Source organism: Vipera ursinii (assembly GCF_947247035.1).
Source record: "Vipera ursinii genome assembly, chromosome: 4".
Lineage (NCBI taxonomy): Eukaryota > Metazoa > Chordata > Lepidosauria > Squamata > Viperidae > Vipera > Vipera ursinii.
The window spans coordinates 81426235-81449368 of NC_139514.1; the positions used below are offsets into that span (position 1 = coordinate 81426235).

The window sequence follows — 23134 nt, forward strand, 5'->3', positions numbered from 1 at the left end:
CAAAACTGTGAATCTCAAGACGAAGGGCTTCTGTGAGTAAATGAAATCGTGGGCTATGTCGTTGGACATGTATATGTCCAGAAGGATCTCCCAAGATAAACAGGCCATGATGGATACCCCAGACTAACACAGATCATATCTGCCAAACTGCATTGGACCAGCATAAATTATGGAGTAGATTATGGTCTATTCCTTCCACATGCCAATACAACCTCAAAAACGGCCCTCTCTTAGGACCGTACTGGTTGGAAACATGCAGAAGAGGGCTTTATTCTGCAGTGGATAGAAAATGGCTAAAATGATGATGATGATGATATGTAACAGTGGTATAACATTACTCTGGTGTAAGTAACATTACAAAAGTATATTGGTAATTACAGTACTTAACCTTGGAATGGGAATGGACACTAGACAGAGCTATGTAGAAGAATAAGGTATATTTTTAGGCTGAAACATCTAATTAGAATCTAATTACTCTTAGATCCAGGAAGAAAAGAGATAGGTCGAGATGTATATGAACTTAAAAAGTTCATGCAGTGAATTCAGATGTCATATTAAACCATTTTTTTATTTTGGCTCAGTATACATTAAATGTTAAAACATAACTTATGTATTAAAATGTTAAATCATAGCTTAACATGATACGTTATTCATCTACATTAAAATATGTCAAATAAGATATTTAAACATAATTAGCTTTCTTATTCTCCTACATTTATTAGTATAATGATGCCCCTGTTGTACTTTTTCTAAAAACACATTGCAGAAATTTAGTGTCACTTAGTCCAATCCAAATTGATTAAAGAATAATTTTTGTGTTTGTTTTTAGCCCAGATGGGATGGCAACAGTCAAATTTATTTCCTCTTTGTTACTTGTTTTTCCATTTTATTGTCCTAAAGGAAAATATTGTGCAGGATTGAATCCTGATAGTGATAGAAGATGCAAATAGAGTATATTCTAAATGAATTTAGATGTCCAGGATTAAATTAATTACATCATAGGAAAGAATTTGGTGATGATATAGCCAAAAAGGAAGATGAAACCATTATACACTAGGATGTAGCAAGACAAAGTGAACATTAGTCTTAAAACATGATCAAAGGGAGGATATGACAGCACTTTTCAAGCACGTGAAAGGATGTCAGAAATAGGCCATGTCTTGTTCTTCATCATTTTAGAACAGAACGTTAGAAACAACTTTTAACAGTAAGAATGGTTTGAAACTGAAACCAATTGCCCAGGAAGACAACATGTTGTTCTATATTGGATGTGTTCAGATAAGACATCTATCGGGAATGCTTTATTCCCCACTGTAAGGGGATAGAAATTGATGATCCAAATGGTTCCTTTCAACATATGATTCAATGTATAAACATATATTTGTGATTCAACATATAGAAAGGCCCAATGGTGGTTTATACAAAGCTCTAGTTTTTGTATATATACATTCATTCATCATCCTGGTAAAATTCTGTACTAGAAAGGAATAACTAATTCTCACTAACTAGATTTAAGACTACTAAAGAGAACTGGATAAAGGTTACTTTTAAGAGCAATATTATTTTTTAAAATAAATTATAAGTTCATAAGAACAAAAATGTATAGAATGCTTAAATATTTATATATTGCATTCTATCCTGGGAAAATGAAGAGCAGCATGCATATTTTTAAAATTAGAAAATAAAAATTTCATTGCTTGTGTTTGATGTATTACAAAAGCTATCTAACAAGTTTTAATCAGTCTATTTTACTTCACAGGGTAGCTGTGAGGCAAGAAAAGGATGTTTTCAATATAACCCACCTTAAACTGTTAGAAGAAAAGAGGCTTATATATGTAACAAACAATAACTACTCTTTTGGCATGCTTTGGAATCTTTTACAGGATAATATTTACAAATGAGAAATGTTAAAGATACCTCACCAGAGTTATGTAAATGAAGGTTCAATCACCCAGGCCAAAAGTATCTGAAAAGGTTAAATCATGGCAACTGGATCAGTTTCACCAGAGGATAACCTTTCAAGGTAATCTCAATATGTTATGAAAAATAAATAGCTCTCATTATTCTGATGAGTGTAGGGCAGTGGTGGGATTCAAATATGTGAACAACCGCTTCTCTGTATGGATGCTGCTTCTGGAAGTCCATTCTGGGCCTGGGCAACAAAAAATTAGCTACCGGTTCTGCTGAAGTGGTGCAAACTGGCTGAATCCCACCACTGGTGTAGGGGGAGAAATTTGATGATTTGAATATATAAGTCTGGAAATTGTTTTAACATTAATAGAAGTGAGGAATGAGGGGGGTCATAATAATGGAATCATATATGCATTAAGATTCCACAGCTGGTTGAAGTCATACATATAAAATTTCTGAGTAGGCATTTGGAAAAATATTTTAGCAGACAGTATTTCAGAGTAGAAAAAGGTGCCAAAATACTTCTAAAATATTCAATTGACTCTCTAGCTTGTTTATACAGTTTACAGCTCAAGATGTGTTTGGGTGATACTTGGGCTTATGGCAGTGACAGTGAGTTGAAGGCAAACCTGATATGTGGGAGATACACAGTGATGCAAAGAAGTATACAAGATTTAAAAAATCCATGAGACTTCCGGTGGCGGCGCGGCGCCGAAGACAGCCGTTTCGGGCTGTCCGCTTCGCAGCTGTGTTTTTCTACCGAAAACAGCGCCGATCAGCTGTTTAGGTGGATTTGAAGCCCCCTCCTCGGGAGAAATTACTAGAAATAAAGGTACTGGAGAATGAAAATTTAAGGGATAAAATGGACGGAGAATTGAGCCTTGTCCAGTACCATCAGATGCAGTATGCTATTAGAATCAGGGGCTTAAAAGAGAATCCTAAAGAAGACTTAAAGCAGCTGATTTCTGAGGCTTTGGAAGCAGTATTGGGCCAGCCAGCATCTGAAATAGAGGGATGTATGGATAAAATTTTTCGTGTAAATTCATGGATTGCAAGGCAGAGGAAGCTACCTAGAGATGTGGTGGTCTATTTTACAAAGAGAGCAACTAGAGATGAAGTTATTCAAGCTGCTTATGATACTAAAGTTGTGGTTGCTGAGCAAGAAGTCCTGGTTCTAAAAGAGATTCCTCCAAAGATTTTAAGGAGAAGGAAAGATTTTGCATTTCCTGTACAGGAACTTAAGCAACGCGATATTAAGTTCAGATGGGAGATTCCAGTCGGATTGGTGGTGATGCACGAAGGTAAAAGATATCGTCTGGTTACTGTGACTCAGGCGCGTGATTTCTATAGCAATGTTTAAAAGCAACCCCTCTATCACTCTTGGAAGCTGCAAAGGGATTTGGAGAGGGAAAACCTCAAGAGGCTGAAGGTGGACAGACAGAGGAGAATGGTGCTGGAGGGGATCAAATTATAGCTTCATCGGCTGCTGCTGGAGAGCAGAGGTTGACGCGTGCCGCTTTAAGACGAGCAAGACAAGTACAAGAGCAAGACCAGCAGAAGTTTATGGAACTCTCAAAGCGTACTTACAGTGAAGCTGTGGGAGGAGCGCGGCCCAAAGAAGATACAGGGGCTATTGAGGATGTGCTCCAAAAGCTTCGGGGCGCCAAGCATGGCGACTAAATTTCTAACTTGGAATGTTAATGGATTAAATTCACCACAGAAGAGAAAGAAAGTTTTTCAATATTTAAAACAATTTAAGATTATGTTATATGCTTGCAAGAAACGCATATTAGGGTTATGGACCAAAAGTATCTATCGAACTCAAGGTTGGGCACGCAATTTGTTGCCTCTGCGATGAATAAGAAAAATGGAGTGGTTGTCTACGTTAAAAGTACTCTAACAGCGGAATTAATTGAAGCAGATAAGCAAGGAAGATATGTTATGATAGATTTGCTGTTAGAAGGTAAAAAAACGCTTCTAGTTGGACTGTATGCTCCTAATCAACAAGCTGATTTTTTTAGTTTACTTCATACAAAGATTACTCAATTGGATTACAAATCGTTTATTTTTATGGGGTACTGGAATGGTGTTTTGGACGTACAGATGGATAAGGCTGGTTCTTTTAAGCGTGTTCCGAGTCATGCCAGATTGCCTAAATCTTTTTTTGAAATGAAGGACGATTTGGAACTGCGAGATATCTGGCGTGACACACACCTACATGAAAAGGATTATACTTTTTTTTCTGACAGACATCAAACTTTTTCCAGGATTGATTTTATTTTGTTGACTAATGATTTTTTTCCTAGGATTAAGAAGGTAAAGATCTGTGCAAGAACTATTTCTGACCATAGTCCAGTTTGGTTAGAGATCAATAAGGACAATAGGGATAGGCGCTCGTGGCGTGTAAATGAGAATTTGTTTAGAAATCAGAGAAATGTGGAAGAATGTAAACAGCAGATGAAGGATTTTTTTGAAATTAATATGAACAAGGATACCTCTATGGACATGGTTTGGGATGCTAGCAAGGCCTACATGAGAGGGGTGTTGATATATATAAATAATAAATGGAGACGTACTTTGGAAGCCAGAAGGAAAGAGTTGGAGAATGAAATTAGGGAAAAAGAAAAGACTTTAATTTTGAATCCATTGGATGTGAAGACTAAGGAGGTTATTAAGCTATTAAGAGGACAATTTGATAAATTGATGGCTGATCAAGTGGCAACCAATTTGCGGTTTGCCAGGCATAATACTTTTTGCAATGCTAATAAGCCAGGTAGATGGCTATCTTACAGATTAAGGAAAAAGCAAAGGGCTTCTAATATAGATAAAATTGAACATAAGGGAAAGGTTGTGTTTCAACAGGATCTTATTAAGGAAGCCTTTGTGGATTTTTATTCTAAATTATATGCTAAGGAGAAGATTAATGAAAAAGACATTGATGTACATTTGGAGAACGCTAGCATCCCGGTTCTTACGCAAGCACAAAAAGAGGAGATTAACCAATTGATAACAGAAGAAGAAATTCTTATAGCAATTAAGGAATTGAAGGTGGATAAAGCGCCAGGTACGGATGGTTTGACTGTGGCTTACTACAAAAATTTACAATTAGAGTTGATAAAACCGTTAAAGGAACTGTTCCAGACAATTCAGAGAGGGGGAAAGGTGCCTCCGTCTTGGAGAACTGCTTTTATCTCTTTGATTCCGAAGGAAGATCAAGATGCTACTCAAGTAAAAAACTATAGACCGATATCACTTTTAAATACAGATTACAAGATATTTGCTAAGGTGTTGGCTAATAGATTGATGAGGGTTCTGCAACAGGTGATTCATGGGGATCAAACTGGGTTTATTAGTGGTAGGCAAATGAAAAATAATGTGAGGCATATAGTTGATGTGTTAGAGTTTTTGGAAAGGAACAACCAGATCCCTGCGGCGCTAATTTTTTTAGATGCTGAAAAAGCCTTTGATCAATTGAACTGGCAATTTTTGATGAAAGTTTTAGATAAAATGAATTTTGGGGATAAATTTTTGCAACCAATTAGGGCATTATATCAAAAACAAACTGCCCGAATAATAGTTAACAATAGTTTGACTGAAGTATGTAATATTGAGAAGGGCACAAGGCAAGGGTGTCCGTTATCGCCTTTGTTATTTGTGTTAACATTGGAGATATTACTGGTAAAAATACGGAATTCGGAAAGAATTAAGGGTATACAAATTAGAGATCAGGATTATAGATTGAGAGCGTTCGCAGATGATCTGGTTGTTACGGTGACCCAGCCGGAGAACTCTGTTGTGGACCTGATGGAGATAATAATGCAATATGGGAAGGTTTCTGGATTTAAAGTTAATGCACAAAAAACTAAAATTCTGGCCAAAAATATGACAGTATCGCAAAAGGCTCTTTTAGAAGGATTAACTGGATTTGAGATTGCTAAAAGGGTCAAATATTTGGGGGTGTTTTTGTCACCCTCTAATACAAAGTTATATAAAAATAACTATGAAAAATTATGGGGAAAAATTCAAAAAGAAATGGAGAGTTGGGAAAAATTGCAATTGTCTTTGTTGGGAAGAATCGCAGCAGTGAAAATGAATGTCCTGCCTAAATTTTTATTCTTATTTCAAATGATACCGGTTCTTAAGAAAGATTCTAATTTGGAAGAATGGCAATGGGGTATCAATAAATTTGTTTGGGCAGGGAAAAGGCCACGAGTTAAACTTAAGATTATGCAGGATACTCGTGAAAGAGGTGGTCTCAAAATGCCCAATCTTAAATTATATTATGAAGCTGCTGCGTTAGCAGGAATAAGTGATTGGATTAATTTGAAACAAGAGAGATTATTAAATCTTGAGGGCCACGACTTGTTATTTGGCTGGCATGCATATTTGTTGTATGATAAGAAGGTAGATAATGTGTTTAAAGTGCATATTTTAAGACAGGCATTGTTGAGAGTTTGGAAGAAGTATAGACATAAGTTAGACTGTAAGATGCCATTGTGGGCAATTCCAAAACACGCAATAGAAAACATAAATGTTGGTTTCAAACATGATGTGACTACGTATAAGGAGATTTTAAGTTTGGAAAGAAATGTCTGGTGTTTGAAGCCGTATAACTACTTGCGAGATGAGAAGATTGTTCAAACTTGGTTTCAATATACTCAGTTACGGGCCAGGTGGAAAGAAGATCAGAAAACTGGTTTTGCAATGACTGATGAAAATTTGATAAAGCAAATTAGAAATCAGGGTCCAGCACATATCAAACGGATATATCTTGCATTGATAGAAATTGACTCAGAGACAGAACTTGTTAAAGATTGTATGATAAAATGGGCCCAGAACATCCAAGAAGTTATTACAATGGACACGTGGGAAAAGATCTGGGTGAGGAACGTAAAATTTACACAAGCTCAAAACTTAAGAGAGAATTTTTATAAAATGTTTTATAGATGGCATTTAGATCCTAAAAAGCTTGCAAGTATGTATCCAAATTATCAGCCAAAATGCTGGAGATGTGGTGGCGAAGATGCAACATATTTTCACATATGGTGGACCTGTAAAAAGGTCAAGGCTTTTTGGATAAAAATTTGGTGGAATATGCAGAAGATTTTCAAGCAAAGGATAAAGTTTTGTCCGCAACTCTTTTTGTTGGGTATAATTACAGATGCTACTGTTGTGGACACTAAGTTGATGTTGAATTTAATTACAGCAGCAAGACTTTTAATAGGTCAATATTGGAAGAAGGAGGAATTGCCGACTATAGAAGAATGGACTTTAAAGGTTTCTGACCTGGCAGAGATGGCAAAGATCTCGGCTTATTTGAAAGATCATTCGCAAGAACGTTATATTATGGAGTGGAGAAAATGGATTGAATATATCCAGAAGAAATATGGGACTAAAAAGTTTCATTTAGCATTTGAATAAGTCTTCCTTTCTATTTCCTTTTTTTTCTTTATATGTAATATTAGTATTGTTTGTAGTTATCTTATATGAGCTAGAGAGTGATAGATTTAAGAATTTATTGTTGGTAGCATATGGATGTTTATTGATTGTTCTTTGTTTTTATACCCTGTACTTTAGCTCTGGGAAGTCGGGGGGGGGGAGGGGGGAAAGGGGGGGAGGGGTAGGGAGGGATAGGTAGGGGGGGAGGGGGGATTGTTAAAGATAAAATGTATTTTAAAACTTTTCAATAAAAATAAAAAAGATTTAAAAATCCATCTGTATCAACCTGTTATGTGTTCCTGGCTACTTTCCTTCGTGACCAGAGGCAAGCTCGCCTGACCAATAACCAGCCAAGACACAGTGAACGTCTTTTGTTTCATTTATTGCAATAAGCAGGGAGAGAAGCTATCAAAGCTTGGTTCTCTCCAAAGTTCCAACCCCAAATATTTCCTTCTTTATACAGCCTTGTCCCAGCCACCACATCCCTCTTTCCCCATTGGCTGAGGTACTATGAGGTTATGCTCTTTCTGACCACCTCTTACATATTTCTTGCGACATACTAAATCATACATCACATGTACATTAAAATTAAGATAATTTATGCAAGGTGCATCAGTTAATATTAATCAACTAATTGCACATGCTCAGTTGCCTGATTTCTGACCTCCCCTTTAGAAAAATAGGTTATTTCCTGTTTTTCAATTCAGTATGCCTTCCCTCTTATTCAGCTTGTTTTCCTGTTTTCCCACTCTAAGACCCAGCTAATTTTTGCCTACATATTTATCTTACATCCTGCCTTTATGTTATCCTTTCCTGATTCCCTTCTATTATAGCTGCTTCTTCACTCAGTAAATTTCCACTGCAGTAAATTCAATTTTAAATTTCTTTCAATATTAAATTTTTGAAGACCTTTCCTTTACTTCTATCAAACCCATTTAGCATTACCAATTTATCTTGAGTTATGTCAATGCAATTGTCAAATAGCAGCAGCAACAAAACAAAAGATAGTGGTAACTTCTTGAATAATAATACAATCCAAACAGTTATCAAATTCACAATATCTTATCCCAAGTTTATGTGGGTGAAAAAAACAATCACCGTATAGTAAGATTCTGTATTGATCTCTGGGTTTTATTTAAGAATTATACAAACGTGGACTTCCGTTTTGCCATGCAGCTGCTATGGATGGCTGGGAGACTTGCTCTCTCTCCCCCATCCAGTTTCGTATCACTGGGGGGCCCTGCATTTTGAGGAACTGCCTTAAGCGGCATCACTATTGCAATACAAAATAGAATACAAAGTGGCCGTTTAGTAGGTCTCTAGCAGCGGAGGATGGTTGGATGGAAAAAATAAGCAAAACCTACACCTATTTGGACTCATCCCTTCTCTCCCTTCCAGCCTCCCTGTTTTTTGCGCAGTGCCCTTTATATACCGAACGCAACCGGATCTCTACAGGAAACAGAAGCCGTATGCCAAACCCTCTCTATGATCTTCTAAGGAAGACGAAGTGTCCCGCCTCCTCAAAGGAGATTGGTGGGATCGGATCTCTATACTTGTTTCCTGATTGGTCCACAGGAGAAGCGAATGTTACTCCTCTATCCGGTTCGGCCAGGGGTAGGTGGGTGTGGGGAATTAGCTGCTGGCGGGGTGGGAGGTGGACGGGCCAGCTGGGCCCGCGACACGCTGAGGGATTACCCGTCCCTTCCGCGAATAGGAGGTCCGACGGAGTCTGGCTGGATAGCTGAGTGAGTGCGGGAGCAATCCCGCGATTTGGGGTGGGGGATTCGGGTGGCCAGAGGCCTAGCCTTCTCCACCCCCCACTCCCCTTGGAGTCGGGCCTCCCTCTGCATTGCCAAGGGAAGCTGAGGCTGGTGCATCAGTTTGTGGGGGGCATATGACGGAGGGGCGTCCTCGGATGTCCGGGGCAGCGACATCGTTGGAAAATACCGAGTGCAGGCCAGGAGCTCATCCCATATGAAAGAGCGAGCGGGAGGCAAAGAAAAGGCATGAACGTGACTTTCATCCTAAGGAGCCTTTTTGGTTTACATTTTTATGGAGATTCAGAATTTTTTATTTGAATGTTGAAGGCGTGTATCTGTGTCGATATCCGGAATATTTCCAGAGTTTGGTATGGTTTCTCTTTCCCCACCCCATAATTCTTTTGTAACAAAATAACAGTACAAGTGAAAAGGGTTCTCCAGAAATGTAAACACAGCGTTGGAGATTGCTGTCCAAAATGGCACTTTCTCTTCCCTTGCCACATGTGTGTGCTTTGGTTAGCAAAAAGATTTGCAGCTTAAAATAGCATAAATAAATAAATACGTGCATGATAATAATAGATGCAGCCTCTCATTACAGTGAATTAGATTAGAGATTGGAAAATATATGCAGGATTGGTAGAGTTCTAGTGAAAGTGATTTTAATTCTTCCAGGCATCACTTCCTTTTTCAGGGTGAGCAGAGATGAATGGTTTGGTTTTGTTGGCTTGAATAATTGTTAATTATTTATTTCATGCACCAATTACAAGCCTGAATGAGAGCAGTAGCAGAAGCTTCTGAAAATATAGTGTGGTGCGATAGAAGGGGATGTTTTTCACTCCAGCTTTGGGAGGACTCTGGTATGATATAAACAGATCTCTTGTCAACAGAGTACTAATGATCTTGTTTCCCTGCTTACAATATACCTACTGGACTGCTGTAATTTGCAGTAGTGAATGGTTAAGAAACCATGACATCAACTGGGGAGAATGTGTGTGCAAATATAATTGAGTAGATTATTCTGTCACTCTTAATAAAACCTATATACATATATATTATGATAGGTTGCCAAACCAGCCAAAACAGTTAGCTGGAAAAGGGAACATGTCTTCTGAATCCTTTTGTTTGGCTGCTCAGATTAGATTTGATTCCAAATGGCTGAAGACAGACTTACAGGTAAGAACTCCTCAATGTTTATATTTAATGGTTATGTAATATGAGAGCTTTTGTTTTGGAAAGCAATGAAATTCTTTTTGGCAATTTAAAAAAACCTTGAGATTAAAATTAGCTTTTTCTATTGAAAACAATCTGCTAATTTGCTCAGGAGAAATAATGAAAATTTATCTTTGTCATAGTCATATATTAAAAGTCAAATTGTATTAAGTGTAATGTTCGTATGAAGTAGATTTAATAGTCTATCAAATACTATAATAGCTTGCTCTCTTATCACAGATTTGAATTAATATGGAGGAATTGTATAGTCTTCCAGATTAACACTAGGGTAATTAATATAGTCAAAAAGTTACTAATTTTAGTGTTGAAACATTTTAACTGTTTAAATTATGGGCTTGTGGTTAAAAATGAGTAGGGATATGTAGTCAATTGACCTTTGTACATTGTAAAATAAGAATGTGTCCAAAATAACTTTTTTTAAAAAAAAACTTGAATGAGTACATAGTGCTTTCAAATTATGTGCTTTCAAATTCTGTCCGACTATTTTAGTTAGGTATGAGTCAGCTGAACTGAAACTTGAAACCTTTTAAATGTTCCAGATTTAGTTAGGGTTTTGCCTGGTGCATCTCACTTTTCTTCCCCCTGTTGTATATGCCTGTGTGCTAGCTTACCACCTCAACCTCCCAACGTTTTCATTTTTGAACCTCTCATTACTTCATACTTAAAGCCAAAAGTTTTGTTGTTATTGGTGGCCTTTAGGAAGAGGTAGAGAAAGACTTAGGAAATTGTAAACTAGTCGGATATATTATACAGTGGTGGATAATTAACCTGCTGATTTTCTGCAGCAACTTACTTTTCCTACTTCCCTTTAGCTGCTACAACACATGTCCTTAGTTTCATGTGTGACATACTCAACTAGTCTGCCTGCAGCTGCTCTGAACTGAATACATAAAGCCAAGGGCACTGTCTTCTGTAACTAAAGGGAGGTAGGGCAATGGAAAGGCAGGTAGATATACTGTGCTTGTAGATGTACATTTTGGTACTGGCAGCTGTTCTACTAATCCAGACATGTCAAACACAAGGCCCGGGGGCCAGATCCGGCCCGCGAAGTGGTTTCATTTGGCCCGCAAAGCCATCCTGGAAACAGTGAGGAAACGGCCCCCACTGGCTTGGCCCTGGCCCAGAGACCCTCCTTCTGCTAGGGACCCCCAGATCTGTCCCACTCCTGCCCAGGCCCCCATAGGCACCCTTGATGCGAACAATGTAGAGCTGGCCACGCCCACCCAGTAGGCCATATGCACTCTAGCCACGCCCACCCAGTAGGCCACACCCACCCTGGCCATACCCACCCGGCCCCCTGAGGGCAACCGTAATGCTGATGCGGCCCTCAATGAAATTGAGTTTGACACCCCTGTACTAATCCATATGTTCTCTCCAAGTTTCTGCTAGTTTGTTACTTCTTAGCTGCTGTATACTGCTGTGTACTCTTGTTTTCTTTACCCTCTCCCATATAAGAGACTTCCCACTTTTATATAGAATATACAATATACTTTTATCAGTCCTGTGTCTGGAAAAAAATGTGTTTCAGTTCAGACATGGACTACCCAGGATTAGTTGTTGCGTGCATGGATAATTTTGTACATCCCTACACCAAAATTCTAATATCTGACATCGGAGATCTCAATTTAGCCTTTATAGGATTGGAGGTTTTCTTAACACCTCTTAGTTATTTTTGTGATTCCTATTTGTAGAAAAAGGGAAATGACTGGAAATAAAATATAATGCTGTGTTTGTGTGTGTATGTGTGTATGTATTCAGATACAAGCTTTGTTGCCATATAAAAGTCTTTGTATTTTAATTATCATTTTAGTGGTTAATGACAAAGAATTAACAAAATGCTTGGCTCAAACATTATAGTTTGGATTTTTAAAAATCATATGTTCTTTAAACCATAGTAGTTTGATTTATACATTGTAGTCAGCCACTATGGGTAGATTCACAAATCATGGGTAACAAATTTTATTGTGGTTTACACCAGGCAAACATGTAATGAAGGTTTAATAGCTACAATTTAACTTTAAAACTTTTTTTCTGATTGAAGATCAGAGCAGAATGTTCAGTTCCATTTCTACAGATGGAATAGTTTTGGTTTTAGTTTTCCTTCTTTGGTTTTCCTTCTTTCTACTTCCCCTCTCAGTGTGCATAATAGCAGGTTGATCAGGTGAATTTTACTGTTGGTAAATATATTTTGAAGATGCTCGCCTCCCACTTGGAGGGTTGAGAGTTCAATCCTAGGTAGCAACATATGTTTCTCTTCAAGGGCACAAAGAAAAAAAAATATCTGCTGTGAATAATGTCATGAAGGGCATGTGGCTAGTAAACGTTCAGATCCATCCAGGTGCCCCAACTCTACCCTGAAGTAAGGTATTTACAGGGTCATAAAAAGGGAGAGTTGGTGCATATATGTATTTTGGGGTGTCTCCATTTTACTTCTCTGGTAGTTGTTAGAGGTAGTTTCCAGAGCTGTAGAGAGATTTCATTATACATTTCAGAATGTTTTGTAGTTTCATGTTTCTTAAATAGGAGATTTTTTTTTACAATAAGGGATATTACTTTTTTTTCAAGTTAAGAGAGTGTAAGAATTTATATGCTGACATGCATATAACAGCTAACATGTATGTATGTATATATATATGTATATATATGTATATATATATATGTATGTATGTTAAATGTTTGTTAAGCATTCAGAATACACTTGCTTAGTCCCAGACATGGGACAAATCTTATTTCCTGTTTCAGCCTAGCCCAAGGCCATCTACAGGCAGTAGCCACAGCAGTGGCAGCTCATATTTGTGTACATTTTTTTGGCTTGCTAACAAAGAATAAAGGGAGACAGATATGATCATTTCAAACTTATTTGTTCTCATCAGTCAGCCATACACTTATGAGATTCGAACCTTGGCCGACTGCATCTTAAGCAGTTGTTTAACCCCTAGGCCACAGGCTCTCTCTCTTTGTTAGCTGAGAAGCAAGGAAGATATGTGTTAAATGTTTGTTAAGCATTCAGAATACACTTGGGTTAAAACAACTGCTTAAGACGCAGTCGGCCCAGAAATTGCACTCAGAAACGCTAATCGGGGCTCCTGCCTGGCTCGCTTGCGGAAAATAAGCTGTTTGCTAAGTGAGCTGGGTAGGAGTCCGGGATAAGCGTTTCTGAGCGCAACTCAGCTGATCCTGGGCTCACTTAGCAAGCAGCCTCTTTTCCGCAAGCAAGTGAGCCGGGCAGGAGCCTGGGATCAGCTGAGTCGCGCTTCGAAATCCCGCTCAGAAACACTGATCCCGGGCTCCTGCCTGCTGAGACTCCGGATGTGAGCCACCGACCAGAGGAGAAGTTGGCAACCTTCTCTCGTGGCCACCAGTGACCTAGGAGCGCTGGTGCTTTTGAGCAAGAGCGGCTGTCAAGCCCCGGCCTCCCAGCTGACTGGCAGCCCTGAGAGAAGGTTGCCGACGCTCCTGGCTGTTTGGCGGTATTGGGGCCACCCACCGGGACTTCCAGCTGGCTGGCTGTGTGGGAAACGGAGTTCCAGCCTCCCAGCTGATTGGCGGAGCAACGGCAGGCCAGGTAGCTGGGTTGCTGCACGGATCCCCACCCCCTTGGTTGATTGTCTAGCGCGGGGCTTCATAGCCGCTCCTGCTCGAAAGGCAGGGTTTGGACCCTGGTAAGGCGCTTGCGCGGGGTTCTCCTGGGGCTGGCGGGCAATGGGGGAGGAGCAGGCCGATTGCCTTACAGGTACCTGGGACTCCTACGCGCCTTCCCGGCCATGTGTGCCCCGAAGAAGTGCCAATCAGAAGTCAATCTGGTTGCTGCACAAGAAGTCCCTGGGGAGGGCGGGGCCTCACTCTGCGCCTGTGCACGCCCTCTGTAGGGTTCTTGCAGGCCACTGCCAAGCAGCATGCTTTCCGGCAGCAAGTAAGCTGGGAAGAAGAAGGAAGGCGATGCCGCGTACCACCAGCCAGGTGCTCGTGTACCACTAGTGGTAGCCGTACCACCGGTTGAAAAGCCCTGGTCTAGAGGCTGTCAGGTTCAGTACAGGGAGAAACAGACACAAGCCGAATCCTATCATGTTTCCCTGAAAATAAGACAGTCTTACTTATTTTTTTTTTGCCTCTAAAAGAGGCACCAGCTCTTATTTTCAGGGATGGGATGGGGTGTCTTTTCTACTCACCTCCGGCAGCAATAACCCTGCCCAGCTGGCCCACTTCTTCTGCAGCTGAAGGAGCAGCTTCATTCTGCAGCTCATTCCATAGCTCTGTTCTCAGCTGCAATGGCCTTCCGGAAAGGCCTCTGATTGCGAAATGCCTTACTCTGTTGGTATTTGCCACACTTTGGGATTTCCTTCAGGAATTAGGATTGTTGAGATGGAGTCTGTATCCATGATGTTCTTGGCATACCTACATCTCATGTGCCAACTGTTGCCTTTTCCTGTATCCAGCAGCGTTAGTTGCAATCACTTATGTCACTCATGCAGTGTTTCACATGAGGATGGCCTTGAATATTCTCCATGAGTTTTAACCAAGTAGTTATGGATACATTGAAGTTCACACATATAATACTGCTAGTGTGGCTCTTTAGCATACCTGACAGCTTATAAAATACTGAACTGGAGGTTTTTAAGAAGAAACTGGACAGTCACTTTTCTGAAATAGTATAGGGTCTCCTGCTTGAGCAAGGGGATTGGACTAAAAGACCTCCAAGGTCCCTTCCACCTCTATTCTGATTAAATATTGGTATCATAAACGGTTTTGCTGATGGTTGTTAGTTGGTTTTGTCAGTTCTTTATAGTTTCACTATAGCACTTGCATTGTGTTGGCCAAACTGGGAAGATTGTGCCATTAAAAGCGATCTTTACTTTTAAATAATTAGAAAATGTTCACTTTGGAATATTTGATTTTAATATGCTATTTGGTAGTGAATGGCTATGATTTTTATTTTAAAAAGTCATTTTGAAAATAGAATACTGGTAGTTGTTGATTTACAATCATTTATTTAGTGACAGTTCAAAATTACAGTGGTACTGAAAAAAATGACCTCCTCCTCGTCCTTATTATTATTATTATTATTTTTCACATTTACAACCATTGCAGCACCCTCGTGGTCACATGGATCAAAATTTGGATTCTTGCCATTTGGCATGTATTTATGGCGGTTGCAGTGTCCTGGGGTTATGTGATCACTTTTTAGATAAGTTAACCTTCATTGTCACTTTCCTATGTACACAATGGCACACATTAAAATGAAATTCCAATGCCTGCTCTCAAAAGAAATACACACACACACACACACACACACACACACACACACACGATGTGTGTGTATACATACATGCATACATACATTCGTAGACTCATATATACATTTCATCATCATCATCATCAACATCATCAATCATCGTTTTAGCTGTTGTCTATCTACTGCAGGATGAAGGCCTCTTATGCATGTTTCCAATCCGTACAATCTTAAGCCTTCTTTTGCCAGTTGAGCCCCCGATACTTGATGATGTCATCGATCCATCTAGTTTTAGGTCTCTTGTGGACGCTTTTTATCAAGTGGGATCCATTCTATGATTGCCTTAGTCCACCTGCCATCAGTTTTTCTTGCTATGTGACCAGCCCATTTCCATTGCAATTCTTTTACTCTCTTGATGATGTCGTATATTTTTGTTTGTTCTCTAATCCATGGGCGGGTCTTTCTATTTTGTCTTGTGATGCCGACTATGTATCTTTCCGTGGCTCTTTGCACCACTTGTAGCTTTAGTATCCATGGTGAGATTAGTGTCTAATCTCACTGTTACAGCTGGTAGCACACAATGATCAAAAACTTTTCTGTTCAGGCATAGGGAGAGGTTGCTCTTGAAAATTATGCTTAGCTTGATGAATGCCTGCTAGCCACAATTAACACGCCGTTCAATTTCCTTTATTGTAACACCTTCCATTGAAATTTATTATTTATTTATTTATTTTTGGGACTTATATGCCGCCCTATCTCCCAAAGGACTCAGGGCGGCTTATAACAATAAAAAACAACAATACAAAAATTAAAAAACGAATTAAATAACAGCCCTAAAATAAATTAACTACAGTTAAAAATTAAAACATATTTAAAAACCCATCATCAATCCAGGTCAGCCTGATGGAAGAGAAAAGTTTTGAGGTCGCGGCGAAAGGACCGGAGGTCCGGGGCCATCCGAAGCACCAGGGGAAGCTGGTTCCAAAGGGCTGGTGCTCCCACAGAGAAGGCCCTCCCCCTGGGGGTCGCCAGCCGACATTGTCTGGCTGACGGCACCCTTAGGAGGCCCTCTCTGTGTGAGTGCACTGGGCGATGGGAAGTCGTCCCCGGTAGCAGACGGTCCTGCAAGTATCCCGGGCCTAAGTCATGTAGGGCTTTAAAGGTAAGTACCAGCACCTTAAATCTCGCCCGGAAGACAACTGGTAGCCAATGCAGCTCACGCAGGAGGGGTGTAATATGGGAGTATCGGGATGCTCCCATCACTACCCGCGCGGCTGCATTCTGCACCAGCTGAAGCCTCCGGGTGGTCTTCAAGGGCAGCCCCATGTAGAGAGCATTGCATTAATCTATCCGAGAGGTAACGAGTGCATGAGTGAATGTACGTAGGGCATCTCGGTCCAGATAGGGGCGCACTGGTGCACCAGGCGAACCTGGGCAAATGCCCCCCTGGCCACGACTCCAATATGATCTTCAAAACTGAGTCGTGAGTCCAGGAGGACGTCTAAATTGTGCGCTCTATCAACGGGAGGCAACACCTCTCCTCCCATAACCAAAGATGGAACCTCTTGGACAAGTCGAGATGCTGGTACGTAAAGCCACTCAGTCTTGGCCGGGTTGAGCTGGAGCCTGTTCTTCCCCATCCAAATCCGTACCGCTTCCAGGCAACGGGACATCACGTCGAGGGCATCACTGGCTTGGTTCGGGGTGGAGATAAAGAGCTGGGTATCATCGGCATATTGATGATACCTCACCCCAAAACCATGGATGATCTCACCCAGCGGCTTCATATAGATGTTGAACAGGAGGGGTGAGAGCACCGACCCCTGAGGCACCCCACAATTAAGGGGCCTAGGGGTTGACCTCTGCCCTCCTGTCAACACCGTATGTGAGCGGCCCGAGAGGTAGGAGGAGAACCACCGTAAAATGGTGCCTCCCACTCCCAACCCCGCAAGACGTCGCAGCAAGATACCATGGTCAATGGTATCAAAAGCCGCTGAGAGATCTAAAAGGACCAGGACAGAGGAATAACCCCTCTCTCGGGCCCGCCAGAGATCATCCACCAGTGCGACCAATCCCGTCTCCGTGTTGTACCCGGGCCTGAAACCCGATTGGTATGGATCTAGATACCCAGTTTCCTCCAGGACCAAAGGGAGCTGCCGTGCCACCACGCTCTCAACAACCTTCGCAAGGAAGTGAAGGTTGGAGACAGGACGAAAGTTGTTTAAAATAGCTGGATCCAAGGCAGGTTTCTTGAGGAGTGGCCTTACCACTGCCTCCTTCAAGGTGGCAGGGAAGCACCCCTCACTCAAGGAAGCATTTATAACTGCCAGGAGCCAGCCTCGTGTAACCTCCCGGGCCGCATAAACCAGCCAGGAGGGACACGGGTCCAACAAACACGTGGCGGCACTTAATTTCCCCATGATCCTATCCACTTCATCCGGAGTCACAGGATCAAACTCCTCCCAGATATTATCGGCCAAACCCATCGTTTCCCCCTCGTCAGATACTGCCCAGTCGGAGTCCAGGCCAGCCTGAATCTGAGCGATTTTATCCACCAGATACTCACTAAACTCCTCGGCCCGTCCCTGCAAGGGGTCCTCTCCCGTCCCCTGATTTAAAAGGGAACGGGTCACCCTAAACAGGGCGGCCGGGCGGTTATCTGCGGATGCAATGAGGGTGGCGAAGTGAGCATGCTTCAGCACCTCCATTGCCACAAGGTAAGATCTAGAAAGGGATCTTAACTGTGTCCGGTCAGACTCGGACCGAGTGGACCTCCAAATCCTCTCTAGGCCCCTTCTCCGGCGCTTCATCTCCCGCAGGTCCATGGAGAACCAAGGAGCAAGCCGGGATCTGCGCCGGGTCAGAGGCTGCAAAGGCACAACACGGTCGAGAGCCTCCGAAGCCGCCCGTTGCCAGGCGTCAACTAAGGTCTTGACCGGGCTGTGGGAAAGGAAGGAAGGAATAAATCCAAGCGCCTTCTGGAACCTATCTGGGTCCATCAGGCGCCTGGGGCGGAACCACCTGGTCAGTTCCGCCTCCCAGCAGCGGGGAGTGGCATGACGGAGGCTCAGCCGCAGGAGATAATGGTCTGTCCATGAAAGGGGTTGAGATGTTGGAGTAACCCCACCCAGACCATTAAGTCATTGCCCAGAGATAAAAATAAGGTCGGGCGTGTTTCCCCCCTCGTGAGTCGGACCCTGAATAATCTGGGTCAGGTCCATGGCTATCATGGAAGCCATGAACTCTCGGGCCACCCCCGACGCACCACCCAGGGAAGGCAGGTTAAAATCTCCCAGAACCATAAGCCTGGGAAACTCAACCGCCAACCCTGAGAGAGCGTCGAGTAGCCCGGGCAGGGCTGTTGCCACGCAGCTGGGAGAAAGGTACATGAGCAACAGACCCAACTGACCCCCAGGACCCCACCTCAGGAGAAGGGACTCACATCTGCTGATCTGCGGGGCAGTGGTCTCCCGCGGACAAAGGGCCTCCTTAATAACAACTGCCACCCCCCTGCCCCTACCCTGAGCCCGAGGCTGGTGAAGCACACGGAAACCTGGTGGGCATAACTCAATCAAAGGGACCCCTCCCTCCGGGCCCAACCAGGTTTCAGTGATGCATGCTAGGTCTGCGCCTTCCTCCTCAATCAAGTCCCGAATGAGGGGAGCCTTATTCACCACAGACCTGGCATTCAAATAAACCAGCCTGAGCTCAGGCACCTGTCCTCCCCCACCCCCGGAAAAGCAGGATGAAGTCAGAGGGTCGGAGCGCGCCACTGCTCGAAGATAGCGGGGGCGCGATCCCAAGTTTCGATATGGCCCTCTGTTCATCTGTCTGCCACCATTCCCAATCACCGTGGGGATCAATGTCCCCACCCCATCCCCTCGGGCCCCAGGACCCTCCCCCCCACCGCGGCAACCATTTACCAACCTGGATTGGGAAAAATCCAGCACAGTCCCCTCAACTTTCTGCTGGAAGTTACGTCCCTCCCCCCTCCCTAACCCGTTAAAAAATTTACATAAAAAATCCCTAAGCCTCCTCTTTGTGCTGTGCCACCTCTCGGGATCCCAGGATCCGTCATTAAGGAATCGGCGGCACAAACCAGAGGGCCACACGTGGGAGAGGGGGGAATCTCTCAGGGCAAGCAAAGTGCCCGCGGAATAGATCATCAATAGGATGGAAGGAATAAAATAAGCTATAAGCAGGAGGGGACGAATCGGCTAAAATCAATACAGCAGCCATTGATGATAAAATTACAAGGCTGGATAGTGACTCCTGAGCAAAGTCACCCTCTCACAGTGACAAAAGATCTTCTGGCATCAGGGAATGTCACCATCCAGTTCCAAACAGGTCGCAGAGAGGGAGAAGAAAAGTCCAATGACTGGGAAGTAGTAATAGTCCATTTGTCGGTAGAGGCATCATGGTTCTAATAACGAGTAGATATAGTCCAGTCTCTGGCTTCAGGTTCCAGGTCCGGCCAACCACAGCCGGGCCCTCCTGCCGCCAAACATCGTTAGGCCCCACCGCCAGTACCTCCAAAGCCACCCCAGATGGAAAATGGTAGCAATAAAGTTCAAACCAGTCATGCATCCCCATCTCCAGTTAAATTCACGACCAAAAGGCTGTAGCTAGCCACAGAATTTAAATATTGTCCAGGGAAATGGGTGGTCTCACCATGGTCTTCTTCTTCGGGCGGTATCGCCGGCAGCCTCCATCCTCCAACAAGCAGCCCCAAAGGGCCTTCACAGTGGAGGGAAAACTCGAGGCCCCTTGGTTGGCATGTCTCCACCCCCGCGGAACTTCCATCGGAGGGGAAAGTCCACCAACCGACCGTCAGATTGAGCACTCGGCCATCCCAGACCAAGCGCCCCTCCGTCCGGGTCACAAATGGCCACGAAAAGATCGTCCTGGCCGCCACAAGCCCTGGGCGTCTCGCTGCCCGGATAGCACCTCGAGCGGGCCCCAGAAGATGTAATTACAGTCCTCATAGGCCGAAACGCCTCGCTGAAGCATTCCAGCTGCCATGGGTCCCGGCGCCTCGCCGCCCAGTAAAAATGCCGAACGGGCTCAGAAGGCATCGCCGCGGTCGCCGCAGGTCCCAGGTACTCCGCCGCAGGCCCCAGGCGCCCCGTCACTCGGAGCAGCTCGGCCACTTAGGTTCCTCGCCGCCCGACTCATCTTCGGCGGCCTCAGAGATGTTGTCGCCGCCGCCGCGGGTCAGGCCCGTCGCACCCGGACCGGCACACCAACATTTCCCGCGGCCTCTGCAAGTTATTACGGCACCGGGAACTCCCAGTGCCCAGCCGAGGCCGTGCAGCAAGCAACAGCCTCCTCAGGGCTCAGCCAGCCAGAACTCACCCTACTGCATTCTCTAGCTCAACCGCGGGCCGCGGCCATCTTCTCCGGAGGTAAAAAAAAAAAAAGGTATATGGCCAAGGTATATATAGTGGTCTACTGTGTCTAGTTCTTCTCCATATATAATTCTTTTTCTTTCTCTAGTGAATTTATTAAACCTAACCTAGCTCTTTTTCAGGTTTATTTTTAAGCCAAATGGTTCTCTTGCTTTGTGCAGCTCTTGTATGTGTCTTTGTAGCTCTTTTGGGTCTTGTGAAAAGAGAACATCATCATCTGAAAATCTTAAGTGATTTAAATAGGCGCCATTGATTTTTATTCCATCTTTTGCCCAGTCTACTTTGCAAAATACTTCTTCAAGGGAGGCTGAGAAAAGATAGGTGATATTGTATCACTTTGTCGTACACCTAGTTCTATGTTGATTTCCACTTTAAGATCATTAAGGCAAATTGCCACCTTTGTTTTTTCATATATTAATAGTAATAAGTTTATAAGCACTGTGTACACCTTGGTTGAGGAAAGCATTAATTATTGCTTGCTGAAATAACTGAGTCAAATGCCTTTTTGTAGTCAATAAAAGCCATGCACAAAGGCATGTTGTGCTCATTGTGCTTTTCAATGACTTGCTGAACAACCTGGATGTGACCCTGCCTACTCTTTTGGCTGTGCATCATTTAATGTTCAATATTCTTTTTGCTATTCTTGGTGAAAACCTTGTAGATGACTGAAAGAAAGCTTATTGGGAGATAGTTCTTTAAATCAGTGCTTTTCAACCTTTTCACAGATTGTACCACTTTTAGGATGTGGCAGTATTCGAATACCACGCCTGGCAATGTGTCAAAAACTTGACAACCCCCCCCCCCAAAAAGGAAAAAAGTGATAAAGTACAAGTAGTCCTCAACTTACAACAATTCGCTAAGTGACTATTACAATGGCACTGAAAAAAGTAACTTATGACCATTTTTGACACTTATGACCGTTGCAACATCCCCAGGGTCATGTGATTTACATTTGGATGCTTGGCAACTAATTGATATTTATGATGATTGCAATATTTCAGGGTCATCCTTTTGCAACCTTCTGACAAGCAAAGTCAACGGGAAAACCAGATTCACTTAACAACTCTGTGACTAATTTAACAACTACAGTGATTCACTTAACAAATGTGGCAAGAAAAGTCGTAAAATGGGACAAAACTCATTTAACAAATTTCTCATTAGCAACATAAATTTTGGGCTCAATTATGGTCATAGGTTGAGGATTATCTTACCACATTTTTAATGGGGCCTATCAGAGAGAAAATCAAGAATCCAGTTGCACAAAGGAGTATTAAAGCCTAAAAAACCCTGTTTGTCTACTAAATGCTGAGGAATGATCGTATTAAATGCCAAACTAAAGTCAACAAGCAACATTGGTGCATGAGTAGTTCTTTCCTCTAAGTGTGCCAAGCTGAGATGGAAAACCGAGAAATAGCATCCTCTGTAGAGTGATTTGCCTGGTAAGAAAACTGAAGTGAGTCAAATGCTGGAGGGAGGCTGGATATAATAAAATCTTTTATCAGCCTTTCAAAATATTTGATAATGATGGTCATAAGTTCAACCAGAAGATAATGCACTTTTTAGGCACTGGCAAAATAATTGCAGTCTTAAAACATGAAGGGACTATTGCCCGTTGCAATGAAAGATTGAAAATATCTGTAGGAACACAAGTCAACTCTTCTGGGCATTCCCTAAGAACTTGCCCAGGGATATTACCTGGGTCTGCCACTTTCGAAATAATAACTTTTTGCAGTGTCCTCCAGGCAGAGGTAATGTCAAAACTAAGCATTTGCTGATCAGGATGCGACACAGATTTCCTCACAGGGGTTCTAATTGATGCTTTGAATCTTCCCAAAAATGTGTTCAGCTGATTTAAAAACTCTGTGTCACCCTTACAACACAATGGTACCACCTTATAGTCTTTTGTGACCTGACAAGCAAAGTCAATGGGGAAGCCAGATTACTTAACAACCATATTACTAACTTAACAACTGCCATGTCTCACTTAATAATTGCGGCAAGAAAGTTTGTAAAATAGGGCAAAATTCACTTAACTGTGTTGCTTAACAAGGGAAATTTGGGGCTAGGTTGTGGTTGTAAGTGTAAAACTACCTGTAATAGATTGTTAAAAAACATTATTAAGCAATTAAGAGAGGTACTTCTGATTTTGTGCATTG

The 23134-nt window shown here is 42.4% G+C and overlaps 1 protein-coding gene across 1 annotated transcript in view; it reads left to right on the forward strand.

Annotated features, from left to right (window-relative positions):
• Nucleotides 1-9075: 9075 nt before the first annotated feature.
• HERC2 (HECT and RLD domain containing E3 ubiquitin protein ligase 2) overlaps nucleotides 9076-23134 on the forward strand; it is a 166135-nt gene continuing 152076 nt past the window's right edge. Inside the window, exons 1-2 of the mRNA XM_083361535.1 lie at nucleotides 9076-9095; nucleotides 10172-10283. Of these exons, the coding sequence (XP_083217661.1) occupies nucleotides 10212-10283 (72 nt within the window). The 5' untranslated portion in view covers nucleotides 9076-9095; nucleotides 10172-10211. The remainder of the gene's footprint in view (nucleotides 9096-10171; nucleotides 10284-23134) is intronic.